The 14,254-nt window shown below is 35.5% G+C and overlaps 1 protein-coding gene across 1 annotated transcript in view; it reads right to left on the reverse strand.

Annotated features, from left to right (window-relative positions):
* LOC149804757 (1-phosphatidylinositol 4,5-bisphosphate phosphodiesterase beta-4-like) overlaps nucleotides 1–14,254 on the reverse strand; it is a 342,757-nt gene that overhangs the window by 38,119 nt on the left and 290,384 nt on the right. The window contains exons 29-32 of the mRNA XM_089944026.1: nucleotides 11,419–11,650; nucleotides 10,310–10,370; nucleotides 7,751–7,926; nucleotides 5,594–5,695 (exon numbers count right to left, since the gene is read on the reverse strand). Of these exons, the coding sequence (XP_089800152.1) occupies nucleotides 5,594–5,695; nucleotides 7,751–7,926; nucleotides 10,310–10,370; nucleotides 11,419–11,650 (571 nt within the window). The remainder of the gene's footprint in view (nucleotides 1–5,593; nucleotides 5,696–7,750; nucleotides 7,927–10,309; nucleotides 10,371–11,418; nucleotides 11,651–14,254) is intronic.

Below are 14,254 nucleotides of genomic sequence, written 5' to 3' on the forward strand. Positions count from 1 at the left end.
ATTACAATAACTATAAATGATATCACTGCGTATGGACAGGAAATAAAAACAATCAAAACTGATGTTGCAACAAACAAAAGGAGTGTAGACGCGCATGAACGGGAAATAGAAATAATCGGCGCTAATGTTGCAACGATCATAAATAATGTAGACTCGCATGGACGGAAAATAGAAACAATCAAAACTGATGTTACAACGATCATAAATAATATGGACACGCATACACAGGAAATAGGAACAATCAAAACTGATATTGAAGCGAACAAAAAAAATATAGACGCGTTTGGCGGGGAATAGGATTAATCAAAACTGATGTTGCAGCGAACAAAAAGGGTATAGACGTGCATACATATGAAATAGGAACAATCAAACTTGATGTTGCAGCAAACAAAAAAAGTATGACCGAGAATACACGGGAAATAGAAACAATCAAAACTAATGTTGCAGCGAACAAGAATAATATAGACGCGCATTGGCAAGAAGTAGGAATAATCAGAACTGATGTTGAAGCGATTAAAGACGGGCTACCGAGAGTAGCAGAGCAATTCGAAAAAATAAAAACCCCTCATGAGAACATCATCAACACAGTATACACAATTCGGCATGGATCATTCGATTGGACTCCTACACAGAATACAGTAAATATTACCGCAACTATTAAGGGTATTTATCGATTGACACTGGTTTCAATGATGCAGTTTAATATATTATCGTCGAGTTCATCCGGGTTTAACAATACAATATCAACAATTATAGACAAGAACGCAACTGAACTGTTTACAATTTATGCCGTTGATAGAAATCTAGCCGGGGCAAACATCACATGGTATGTGGAATTTGTAGCGAATCTAAGTAATTAAAAACACTAGCTCTTTTAAAATAAAAATGACCACCAAGGAAATTGAATCAGAGGTATCACCGACGTCACATCAATATCGATTCGATACCGCAAAAGAATTTTCCGCGAACTTGAAAACGCTTTCCGAACAATACCGTGCAAAAATAAAAAAATACCGCAGAAAAATAACCGCCATCGACGCGGTCGTGTACTCGGTGTCGGGTATAGTGGCCGGTACCGGCGTCGTTTTATCCACGGTGACCACGATAACCCCGATCACTGTTCCAATCGCCGTCTCCGCAATGACAACAATTGCTGGAGTCGCCAACGCAATCACTAGGAAGATATCATCGTGTTTTCAGAAAAAACTCAACGAGTATACAGTAAAACATCAAATAGTATCCGACGCGTACTCGAAATTATCCGGGTTGATCTCGTTGTCAATTGATAATTTGTTCGTATCCGATGTTGAATTCTCCACGATGGTCCAGTTGTATAGCTCCGCGATGTCAAAAATCGAGGATTTTCAACTGGAAGCCGGAACCACCTGGTTGTTGAAATTAGACACTAAAGACAACAAATAATAATAATGTCGCTGAACCCCGAAGGGTTTCAATTACTTCAGCGGATCGCGGAGAACACCACTCCGGTACAAACAAATATGATATCGATAACGTCAACGAAACCCGAATTCAGTGTGAACTTCCCGTCGCCGGTTCCAGTGAAGGAAATAGCGCTGGCAAAATTGCGAGTATATCACAGTTGGCCTAATATTCGAGCGGACGCATTTAACGGACAACAACCTAATAACTCGCTGGTTTTTGCACGGACAAATAAACCCGATGGGACCCCAGACTGGGAGGAGGTTACAATACCAACTGGGTCATACCAAATAGAACAAATCAATAAAGAATTTCAATGCAGGATAAAATCGATCACAGGAAAGGAATCAAAAATCGCTATTACGGTTCAGGAACCGACGTTATCGTCGACGATTGAAATAAGCACACCGGGGTATATGGTTGATATTTATAACAGTTCAATAAGAACCATACTAGGATGGCCTGAGAATCCACCTCATAAAACCCCCGCGGACAAGCAATCGTATCATGATATTAATCCCAATTATCAAAATAAATTGTATAATATGAAAAACGCGTTATTACCCAGTATATTTGCATTTCAAGACAGGAATAACATGCAATGGTATTTTCAGCATGGGGAAACTCCTAAATTGCACACCACATTCGTAATTAGTTTAAAGAATATCACTGATATGTTTGCCGAAATTAATCATTATTACCAATTACAACTAGAACAGCTACGAGAGACAAAAGCACAAAAACACGTTGAGGTGTTAAATCAACTTATATCAGACATGGAATATATCAATGAACGAATCATTAAAGTAATATCCGATAGCAGCGATGATAATAAACAAAAATTCCTAACCGAGTATAATATCACAGAAGCCGATTTACCCGATTTCAAGTTTCCAGGATACAACGCGCCAGAACTAAGAAAGTCTCTTAATGATTTTATCAGTTCATCAACTCATATCCTCAGACACGATAACGGAGATGATGGTAGGCATATTGCTCCATACAACGTAAATATCGCATCGGTGATAGCAATCAATCTAGTGTGTGATGTTATCGAAGGGAGTTACCAGGTGGATACCAATCAATCAAATCAAGCTCAACAGGGATATATCCTTTATTCATTTTCACCAACAGCCCCTCCGGGATATTTAATCGTTGAGAATCCGATTAATCCGGTCTATATGCGATGCCATGATCGGTTTTTAACGAGAATTAATTTTAAACTCACCGATCAGTCAAATAATCTAATTGATCTACAGGAGGAGGAGTTAGTGATCACTCTGTTTGTAAGATCATAAAGACCCTCATTGTAAATAACCACTTAGCAGCAGAGGGGGCGATGACATCGACGCGGTCGTCGATGTGCTTACCGGACGCTGACGACGCTGGGGATCGGCGCGCAGAAGGTGTTAATTAAACCAAATGACGATTGGACGATCCCCCAACGACGTCGTCGTTTTTTTTTTACCAGCGCTGACTACACCGGATCCGTTGAGTGCAGAAGTAATAATTAAGCAAAATAACGATTGGACAAAATGTCGGATTCGCCCCCTCTGCTGCTAAAAATGCAAATAAAACATTTTTACCAAATGACAGCTAGTTTACTATGTCATGAAATTTGTACTTTCATCAATTTTATTTTACTTCTTCCTAGAATTCATTTATCTGAAAGTCATAGTTTAATTGTTCTTCTTTTCACTAAGTTGCACATAAACTTTTAACTCTTTCTCTTATTGCAGCTAAGTTACAAACCAACAAATTACATATAAATCACTACAAAAACTACAGTGAACCCTTTTGTAATCCAAAGAACATATTTCTCTGCATACTTCCTATTTCTTTGCTGCAAAATAATTGCTCGTGTGGAGAACATGGGCAGATTTTTTAAAGTCTAAGACCATGTCATAAAATGATTATTCACTTTTGCATTCTTCATAAAAAGTCAAACAGGTAATTCCAAAGAATGTACAGTAATCCAGCCAAGGAAATGCCTTCCTCTGTTTTTCTTTAAAGATGCTCCACGAGTTACCTTGCTGTGTTGTGAGTCTTTCACTTTCTTGGCTGGTGAGTCTGAGTGCACATTATTTTCATATGAATATCTTTTTGTATTCAGAAAAGCATCCAGGTTTGTTTGTCTGAATGACATGTTGCTCAGCCTGATGGATATTGTACAAGGGGAAGCTATCCTGTCATATCAATGCCTAAGCTTGGAGCATACAATGCCATCACAATTCCTCTGCACTGGGGAATTTAACAAATCATGACCAGTGTGTAAATACTTTGGGTAGCAAATATGCACAGTGGCAAAAAATGTGCATCCAATTTTTGGACATGTGTCTCTGATACACAAACGTACTTAAAGGGAAACACTGGTAGGAGTTGTTAAGTATAACCCAAGAACAATAGGATCTTGACCAGACTTAAAACCATGATCTTGAGAGCATTCATTTTATTCTATTCATCCTGTCAACAGCATAACCATTTTTTAAAAAAATTACCTCTCGCCCTTGAAAAGTTCATCAAAACAGCAAGTTATTATTGCTTTTCTACACCATTATCCCACTTATTTCACCGTCTCCACACTGATGACAGTATATCATTTGCTGACAACTGCATCACACATCCAGTGCTATGACAGCATAGAGACAACTATCAACTTCCATCTTTGAAAAACATGGGGAAATTCCATACTTTTTACCCATCATTCACTGTGCCAGATATAAGGCTATCAAAAGTTCAGAGAGGAATTTCTAAACTTAAATCAGATTAGTCATTATGATGCCAGAATTATGTTATTGGCTAAATGTTTAATTTAGAGACAGACACTATATTAGTTCCCTATGATATTGGCTTGGTAATTTATGTCAGGCACATGTCAATCTTGTAAGTTTCCTTATAAAAACCTCCTGTCAGGCACATGTCAATCTTGAAAGTTTCCTTATAAAAACCTCCTTTCAGGCACATGTCAATCTTGTAAGTTTCCTTATAAAAACCTCCTAATTCAAATTTTATCCCACAAAATTGATGATTTTTGTTAGAAGTGAAGTAAAATTGTTAAAATTTTATGTGTTTTTTTTATATATAGGCTTTATCAAGGTTTTACATTTTACATTTTTGATTCAAGACACAAAGAAGTTAACAAGATTATCTCCATAATCAGCCTAACATTTATGAAAACTCTGATAAAGTATTATATTATTAATAAAGCTTCGAGTATTTTCTTAATAACATGAAAATAAAGATCAAGTGAAAATTAATGTGCGAGTGTGTGTGTGTTTTTGTGATTATTAATATAGCTTTAAAAACTTTTCAGTCATATTGCTATGATGTCTGTAGTGTGGCAGTTTAGTGATGTCTATCACTGGGGCATCATGCCGCAGACATGTAGCATCATGCACCACCCAGTCACATTATCCTGACACTAGGATGACCAATCCTAACACTAACCTCTTAATGCTGAGCACCTGAGGCAGTTGTTAGTACCCTTTTTATAAGTTTTTGGTGTGACTTGGCCAGGGTTCGAACCCGCAACCTCCCGCATCTGAGGTGGATGTTCCAACCACATGGCCATCGGAGCAGTCGTGAAAATTAATATATAATTTAAAATCATACACCTGCACGCTTTCTTAACCACTAGCCTAATATAAAATGTGCAAGAAAGCATTGCTTGTGGGGTTGGTGTTGAGCTGTTCATCATTTTCTCCATTTGTTTTTTTAGTATGTAGATTTCAGTTTATTAAGGCTTTATTTAGGTTTTTTGACTTTTCTGAGATCTGCTTCTTACCATTTAAATTGTGTAAATAGAGCATGGGACACACACTTTTAAATTAAATTCCTGAGTAGTTGCAACTTCTGATATTTACAAATCATTCCCAATCAGAGTTCAAAGTCTGATATTTTTAATGGAAACTATATAGATGCAGGTGCCAGTTTCTATACGCCTGCAAATAGATTCATGGATAGGCAGGGTCACAATGTCTTCTGTCTTCTTTGACAAGTACCAGACCAATAATCTGGCATTTGTTGATGCCTATATTTTGAAAGTAGGTCACAATGACTCAATTTCTGAGGATGCATATCAATTTTAGTGTGGAAACAATCTTGGTAACAGACAGAAGAACAAGGTAAGACAAAAAATTTTTTAATTCCTCACCTTTCTCTCTCTGCCTTGTTTTTAATTGATTTATCATTCATCACAGATTTACTTGATTCCACTGATTGCCTGGCCTGAGTTGCTCTTGTCTCCTTATTTTCCCTGTAATGGTAATCATGGTTACATAAAATTATATTGATTTCTGCAATAGAGTGGCATAAATAACAAGAATATATAGGATTTATAAAAAAAATATTAATTAGATATTCTTTTATATCACAATACATTTCTCTCCAATACACATTATTCTTTGTAATAAAAGGAAACTACCCTTTTACCCTTAAATGCATCTACCTGTGACCTGCTACACTGTACTCCCAGTCACAAGGTTCACCTATAAAGGGCTAGTGTCCCATTAAGGTGAAGTCTTGCACTCTGTCGGATTTCGTTTCAAAGAAAGCAGAAAGTCTATAATATGATAAATTGTTGATACAGTGTGATGGTCTTTTCATCTTTAGAAGGTCTGTCCATGGTAGGTGGTGCCCTATTATGTGTGCTGACATACTGCTTGTATTTCCAGTGTGCAGATTACATACAGACATAGACTTAGAATCTATTTATTTGCCATTCTCATCCACGACAAAACAGGGCTTTCAAACAGACTACCTGCTGTCAGTGATTTTAATTCAACTTTATAGGTGATTTCAGGCCATTTGATTTGATCAGATGCATAATTCGTTATTGGTCACCATACCCTTTCTTTTGCACTGCATCAATGCTTTAAAGAAAACTAATTACCAAATTCATGTCTTCACTTAAACTTGGAAGACACTAAGGAGTAATCTTTAAACAGAAGCAATTTTTTCGTGCAAGGAAAAAATCTCATCGAGAACAAGTCTGTTTGTGGCAGTGGGGATGAATACCAACAAAATCTATCAGATTGTACTTCCTGCGAGATGCAAAACAATTGCTGCAGCAACAGGCACTTGTTTCTGTTAGTGATAAAGACAGCTTACCAACATCCACTCAACTTGTAAAAAGTTAAAAACTTTAAGGAAAGTGACAAACTTGTGCCATTTGAAATCTGCCCCCTTGACAATCCTGAGCTTATTTTATTTGATCTGCATGTTCAGTTACTAATTAAATATCTCAGCATAAAAAGAGACATTCTAAATCTGCTTCCCATTTACAATTTACATACTCTTATAATCACTTAATAACCACTTCTTAATAAAGTATCTCTGCTTTGCTGCATGTCATGTAGGGAATAAACTAAATGTAACTTCGGTTCTGATTGGTGGTTTTTGTTTACCTTTGACTGGAACAATAAAACACCACCAATCAGAATTCAATGTAAAATATTTTACTGCATAACACACTGAACGTGTATCCATCAAATTAGACACAAGTAGTCAATAAACAAATCAAATGAGTAACTTTGCGTAAAAGTGGTGAGTAAAGTGCTTAAATATACATGTGGAACTCATTTGGAATGTCTCCTTTATGCTGACATGCAGTTGGAATAAGGTAAATATCATGGAACTGGTGATGTGTGTATGTGTGGGGATTATGAACAACATTGTGTTACTTTATAGAAGGCAAGTGTGTGTCAGAAATAGGTTAGTATTTTTTCAAATCAAAAGGAGTGCCTGCATCAGTGCCATCTGTCTCAGTTGATTCTCAATGTAAAGAATAAAAAGGTAAATGACCAATAATTATTCATGACTGCTGAATATTAAAGTAACTTGTAAGCGTAGTTCTGTGTTGATTCACCATCTCATATCAGCATGGAAAAAGTACTGATGCATCAATATATCGATGAATCATTTCACACCTACTAAGCTCTAATCTTATGACCCTTTTTTAGACTTACAAAACGTTAATCACTATACTCTAGAGTAGAATTAAATCATTTAATAACAGTCTAAACACCTAAAGATCAGTTATCAACCGACATCTTCACAGACAGACATGATGGGGATACAAGAATGCAAAGTTTGGGCAGGTGAAGAACACATCATGAAGAAGACTTTTCTTGTACTGTTACCATCTTCCATGATAGTGTGTTAAGATCTGCTTTATTATGATAATTTTGTCATTTACTTACTTACTTTATAAAACTGTGCCAGCAAATTGGAAAACCTCACATCAGATAGACAAGACTAGAAAGTAAAAGTTACATTCATTTTCAACATTTTCTTTTACCAACAGTCATACCTATCTTGTCGATTTTCCAGCTCCTTGAGCTGTTCTTGTTGTGCCTCAAGAAGCAGTTTTTTCAGCAGTTCATTCTGCTGCACAGTGTGTTCCTTTCTTAAACCATGTTCTTCTGTTACCTGGTTGACCACCATCTCAGACCATTCTTTGGTCTGGTCAATCACCAGGTCACGCACCTATAAATAAAGTAAATGCCAGGTATTTTAAAGACAGAATTATCATATATGTGTGCTAATTAAAGACCAGTAAACCAGTAAAAATATTTACTTAATAATGACTTTGTTTATTCACAATGCTTCTACTAATTCAGGAAACACTGATGATAATAAACTTATAATTTACAGTAAATTTTCAGTGACACCAAATTTAAAACCAGTCTCCTGGATTTAAGAAAATTTGCAATTAGTCTAAAAAAATAACTTTGAAATAATTTACCCCTTTAAGAGTTTAAAGACAAAACACATACAATATTGATAATGTGAACCATATATGTACACTCCTTGTTTAACAGTACTCCAAGTACTCATCCATATTATATGTACATCCCCTGTTTAACAGTATGTGCAAATACTCATCTATATTATAGGTACACGCCTTGTTTAACAGTACTCTACATATTAATTAGTATTATATGTATACCCCTTGTTTAACAGTACTCTATGTACTAATCAGTGTAATATGTACAGCCTTTGTTTAACAGTACTCCAAGTACTCATCAGTATTATATGTACACAGTACACCCCTTGTTTAACAGTACTCCAAGTACTCATCAGTATTATATGTGAGATTATTGACCAACTGTGCATAAACTATTAATTTCTTATTCAACTTAACATAGCCTTGGTTCTGACAATGTCTGGTCAAGGAACTTACACAAGAACAGAAGTCATTCTGTTAAAACCATTCTTCTTTATGTCATGGTGACACTGACCTTTGAAGTTTTGCAAAGGTAGATGGTGTAAAAATAAAGTTCTTGTGTGGAAATGAAAAAGGTAATGGACAGAGAACAGACCTATGTTATAACAATAAATGCCCTGCCTTTTTGCATGTGTATACAAATAGAAAAAAAGTACAAAACTCTGACAACATCATAAACTATACACAAATATTCTAGGATTCATAACCTAACTAACAATTTTTAAGACTGTGTTCATTTACCAATTAATTAGAAGAGCCATCTGATCCTGAAAGAAAACTACAATGCTGCTAGTGAGTTGAAATCTGCTTTCAGGTTCAGGTGTAGATGTACCCAATGGTGAAAGATTTGGCCCGAGATGCATGTTTGAAAGATTTTTTTTTTCTATCATAAATAATGTTCAAAGTTGTTGCTTTTTGGTTTTTTTTCCACTAAAAGTTTGAATTGAGCAAGCTGCATCACATATGGTAACTGAAAGCAGCAGGCTAATGTGCTGAAATCATTTCACTAATTGCCATTGACATAGAAGTGCATGATACATTATAAAAAACCAAGACTTACTGAAAGCCATTTTTACAAGTATACGTTCCATGAAACTAATGACTTGTATCTGAGGTAAAGATTTCCTTTCAAGCCAGGTGGGTGGGGGTGGGTTTAAAAGGCAAATTCATTCAATTATATCACATATTGGTGTAATAAGTAAATGACTTACAGCTCACTTAACGTAAGTGTAGCAAGTGAACAACTTATATTTCACTTGTAAGTGAAGTACACTTCATTTATAAGTAAAATGTGAGTCATTCACTTACAACACATAAAGTGAAATAAGTGAAATTGGTAAATGGTTGGAATTTCATATGCAGTTAGCTATTATTTCACAAACAAATTAGGTGTACTTTATTTATAAACAAAATACCTAATTTATATATTTAATCCTAATCATTTGGATTTGCCTACCACACAATTATCAATAGTGTTAAAGATATCTTTGACGGATTAGCAGTGGCAGCTTACTTCTCAACTCCATGTAGTAAGCATGGGATTTGAAATTACAAACATTTATCAAATGACTACAAAAACTAATTTAATAGACTTAATTAACACACGTCACTAACATACTCTTTATAAGAGTGACTTATAAGCTATACATGTTATTTTCACTAGGATGTACACAAGAAAGCTTCAAAATAAACCGAGTTAAATGCAAAAACTTAATGTAACAGCGGGAATATAACAAGTAGGTCACTGTGACCTAATTGTCTTTTATGAGTAGCACTCTCCAATACAAATATACCCATGAAATTTCATGACTGTACATATAATGGTCTCAGAGAAACTGAGCTAAATGCAAATACTTAACATCGACTCTTATATTGTTGCAATAGTTATCTATATTTTTCAACTATTCTTGGAAGGAATGACAAATGTATATTTATATTTACAAAAAAACTTAAGCTCTCTCTTCTGAGACAAAGTAGCTATATTAACATCTTTAAACATCAACGGATATATGATAATCCTCACCCTAATAGTTTAAAATAAAAATTTAATAAATAATGATAATTACCTACCAGAATTAAGACCAATACAGGTTCAGCAAATGTTAATTTGTTTCTTGTGCGGTCAAGTTATGAATGACTTACCTTTGCTTTGTGGTCATCAATCAGTGAATGAACTTTCTGTGACTGTGTATCACTTGTATCTCTGTAAAAAAATGAAACCATGTCTTTAGAACAAACAGAACATTATACAGACATTTTGTGAGACATGTATTATGCCAATAAAGAAAGAGTTTCAGATGGCCTCCTAACAGTGGTCATATTACACCCTATTACAAACAGATCCCTGCTTTAGGAAGATAGTTATGTATAGGGCTCCTTGGCAACTCCTGTTTTCTAATTGCAGAAATTGGAGAAGCCTCAGACAGAGCCATTCTATGGAAATTTGATCTGCTGCCTCATTCAGGGTCCCCTTGAGACAGAGGTAGAGGCAAACAGACAATGAAGTTCTTTTTAACATCCTTATTGTGAGGGAGTATCTACATGGTCCTGTCAGAAAGAATATGAACCATCCCTTGGTTTGTCAGGAATTATATCCCCACATACAAGAAGTTCTGAGAAGATACCAGATCTTTAATCTCCAGACTGGGGACAAAATCTAGCTGCATCACTGTTTTTATAGTCCTATACCATTTCAAGTACATTCTGTAATTAATACGAGAAAAGCCAAGAAGGCTATTGTAGCATTTTTACTTTATGGTGACCACATGTCATTCTGACTTGATTTGAACAATACTGTGTTTTTCAGTTTTGAGCTTTGCTCATTGCAATAATTATCAACAGTAAAAATAGCAAAACCTGATAACTAAGGAACACAAAGCTGTAAGGATAAATGAATTAACAACTTGTCTCTTTTGTATGTATTAAAGTCAGGTACTTTATCTGCATGTTAGAACAAAAGTTATTATGAATTTAGAAATAAATTAAAATTTATGAAATTTCCATCTGAATATCCCAATGTCTCTGCTTGTGCACATATATATCTTGCATGCTGGCCATACTGAACAGAGGGGTACTTTTGAACACATAAATTGTTGGTGCAAAGGGACCGTTAAAAACTGGTGTGTACTGGTTGGGGTGTGTTTAAGTGGGGAAGTACTGTATTTTGCCCAAACTGTATGGACCCTACAATTACGAATACAGTGTATGATAAATAGTGGAAAAAGGACAAATTTAATAGAATAAATATTCACCCCTTCTTTTTAACCATTTTCTCTGCTGATTTCTCTGCTGCCTGCTTCTCCTTATCATGTGTGGCCACCAATTTGTCCACAACAGTGCAGTGCTGCCTCTGCATAATAGATCGTTCTTTTTGATGCTTTTTCTTCAATGCATCAAGCTCCTTCTGCTGTTTCTTCAAGAGTTTACCAAAGTTTTTGTCTATTTTTAGTGCCTCACGAGTTATTGGTTCAAAGTTCAGTTCTTCTGAAGAAAAAAAATGTTTACAATTAAATTTCTAAACCAAACACATCAGATTAAATCTGTAATGGATAAACTTTAACACATTATCTTTCCTGGAATTCAATCAGTTTTGTTTATTTTGGACAAAAAGCAAGCCGCCATTTTTACGAAAATAAAGAGTCTATTACAGGGATTGATGTCAGCATCACTCGTATAAATTTGAAAGCCCCTCATGTGATGATGCTTTTTGTCAACTTTCGTAAAATTCTGTTCAGTGTTGAGGCCCTGAGTGGCCGAGTGGTCTAAAGTGCTCTCCGTTACGGATCACTGCCATCTCACCTCTGTCTGCGTGGGTTCGAGTCTCGGATTCGGCCAATGTGGGTATGTGAGAAAGCTTGCCAGGAGCTTCTCGAGGGTCGGTGGTTCTTTCTGGAGATTTCTTGGGTTCTTCCTCCACCATTAATACTGGCTGCCATGTATAGCCTATCGTGTGCTGAAAAATGTCATTAAACCCTACAACAACAACAACTGTTCAGTGTTTTTTTGAGAAAGAGTTGTATCAATGATTTTTTCTATATTTAGTAAAAGTGACCATATTTGATGTTAGATTGGCATTTATTTCAAACTGAAAGGGGGCGCCCGAAAGGCCAAGTAGTCTAAAGCGCTCACTGTTATGGATCTCGGCCATTTCACATCTGTTGGCATGGGTTTGATTCTCTTATTTGGCCAAGGTGGGTATGCGAGAAAGCTTGTCAGTAGCTTCTTGTAGGTCAGTGGTTCTTTCTGGGGTTTTCCTGGGTTCTTCCTTCACTATTTATACTGGCCGCCATGTATAGCATATCTTGTGCTGAAAAATGTCGTGAAACACTACAACAACAACAAATCAAACTGAATGTTCTTAATGCCATCAAATTTGCACATATCTTTCTGTGCAATTTAATGTCATCAAATTTGCTCAATGACATATCTTTCTGAGCAGTTTTTAAGAAGCTGTTGGTTAAAGTGTTGTTTTTTTAAGCAATAGTAGTCATATCTGATGGTAGATAGTAATATTTGTATAGTCTGAATGGCCTTCAAGCTAGGATAATTTTAGTTCAGTTTGAGTCTAATTCTGCTGAGTGGTTTTTGAAGAGAAACCATTTAAAGGTTTTTCAATTTTTATGAATGGTGGTCATACTTTAAATGACAATGAATGAAGGACCATCCCATAAGCTGGCCTTAAGCCATGGAAACTAAAAAATGAAAATGTTTGAAGGACCATCCCATAAGCTGGCCTTAAGCCTTGGAAACTAAAAAATGACAATATATGAAGGACCATCCCATAAACTGGCCTTAAGCCATGGAAACTAAAAAATGATAACATATGAAGGATCATCCCATAAGCTGGCCTTAAGCCTTGGAAACTAAAACATGACAATGTATGAAGGACCATCCCATAAGCTAGCCTTAAGCCATGGAAACTAAAAAATGATAATATATAAAGGATCATCCCATAAGCTGCCCTTAAGCCTTGGAAACTAAAACATGACAATGTATGAAGGACCATCCCGTAAACTGGCCTTAAGCCATGGAAACTAAAAAAGAAAACTGATGAGCTAATAAAATACAAGGGCCTTACATTGCTCAGCTGGCTTACATAATTTGATAGCTGACCGTTTCACTAAGTAGGCTTCTGTATTATTCTAAAAACAAAACCTTGTCAATGTCAAATTTACCTATTCTGCAAGTCTGAAAAAAATTATTTCCATAGATAAAGGGTTAATTAACTTGCCCAATTCATTCAAGATAATGATGATATAAACCTGTTTACTAAGTTGTATCAACATCACTTGAGAAATATAGCCTCCAGAGAAGTATAAAAAAGTCAGACAGATGCAAGAATACCTCATTATATCCATTTAACTACAGAACCTGTCAAAGACCATAATTTAAATTTATTTACCAAGTTTGAACAAAAGTCTAATTTCAGTCTTGACTTCTAACAAGCTTAACCAATAAAATATAAGACTTTCTCATAAATATGGGTCTATGTTGCTCATAATCAAAATCATTCAATATTTTTAATGATATAAGACTATTTAACAACTTATATGAAACTCTGATCATAGAGTTTGTAAAGTGTTGACAAGCTCAGCCAGATCACTACATTAATAGGTAGAGATTTCACTTATCATGAACCCTGTCTGGGATCATAATGATAGAAGCCTCAATTCCACATTTGTTCAGAACTGGCCCAGAAATATGGCATCCATTGTGAAAACAAGCTCAGCTAATCTGACACAAGACCACACCATTAATATTTTGTTGATTTTGCTAATAATCCAACTCATCTGAGGTCTGGATGACAAAAATCTATATGCCAAGTCTGGTCAAAATTTAATCAGAAGTATGGCTTCCAGAGCTGAAACAAGTTTAGCCAGATTGATTTATGTATAAAGCAGTAGCGATTTAACTGCATCTCTGCCCAATAATTGTTGTATGGTGCTAACTAAAAGAAAAATTCAAAAAATGGAAAAATGAAGAAATGAAAAAAATGTAGGAATCCTTCCAACAAATTTAAATATCAAGTACAAAAAGACAGAATATAAAGTAGATACAGTAGTCCCCCTCTTATAAATCCACCCCTAT

Source organism: Sinohyriopsis cumingii, chromosome 2 (genome assembly GCF_028554795.1).
Source record: "Sinohyriopsis cumingii isolate HCF-2022 chromosome 2, ASM2855479v2, whole genome shotgun sequence".
In the NCBI taxonomy this organism is placed as follows: Eukaryota; Metazoa; Mollusca; class Bivalvia; order Unionida; family Unionidae; genus Sinohyriopsis; species Sinohyriopsis cumingii.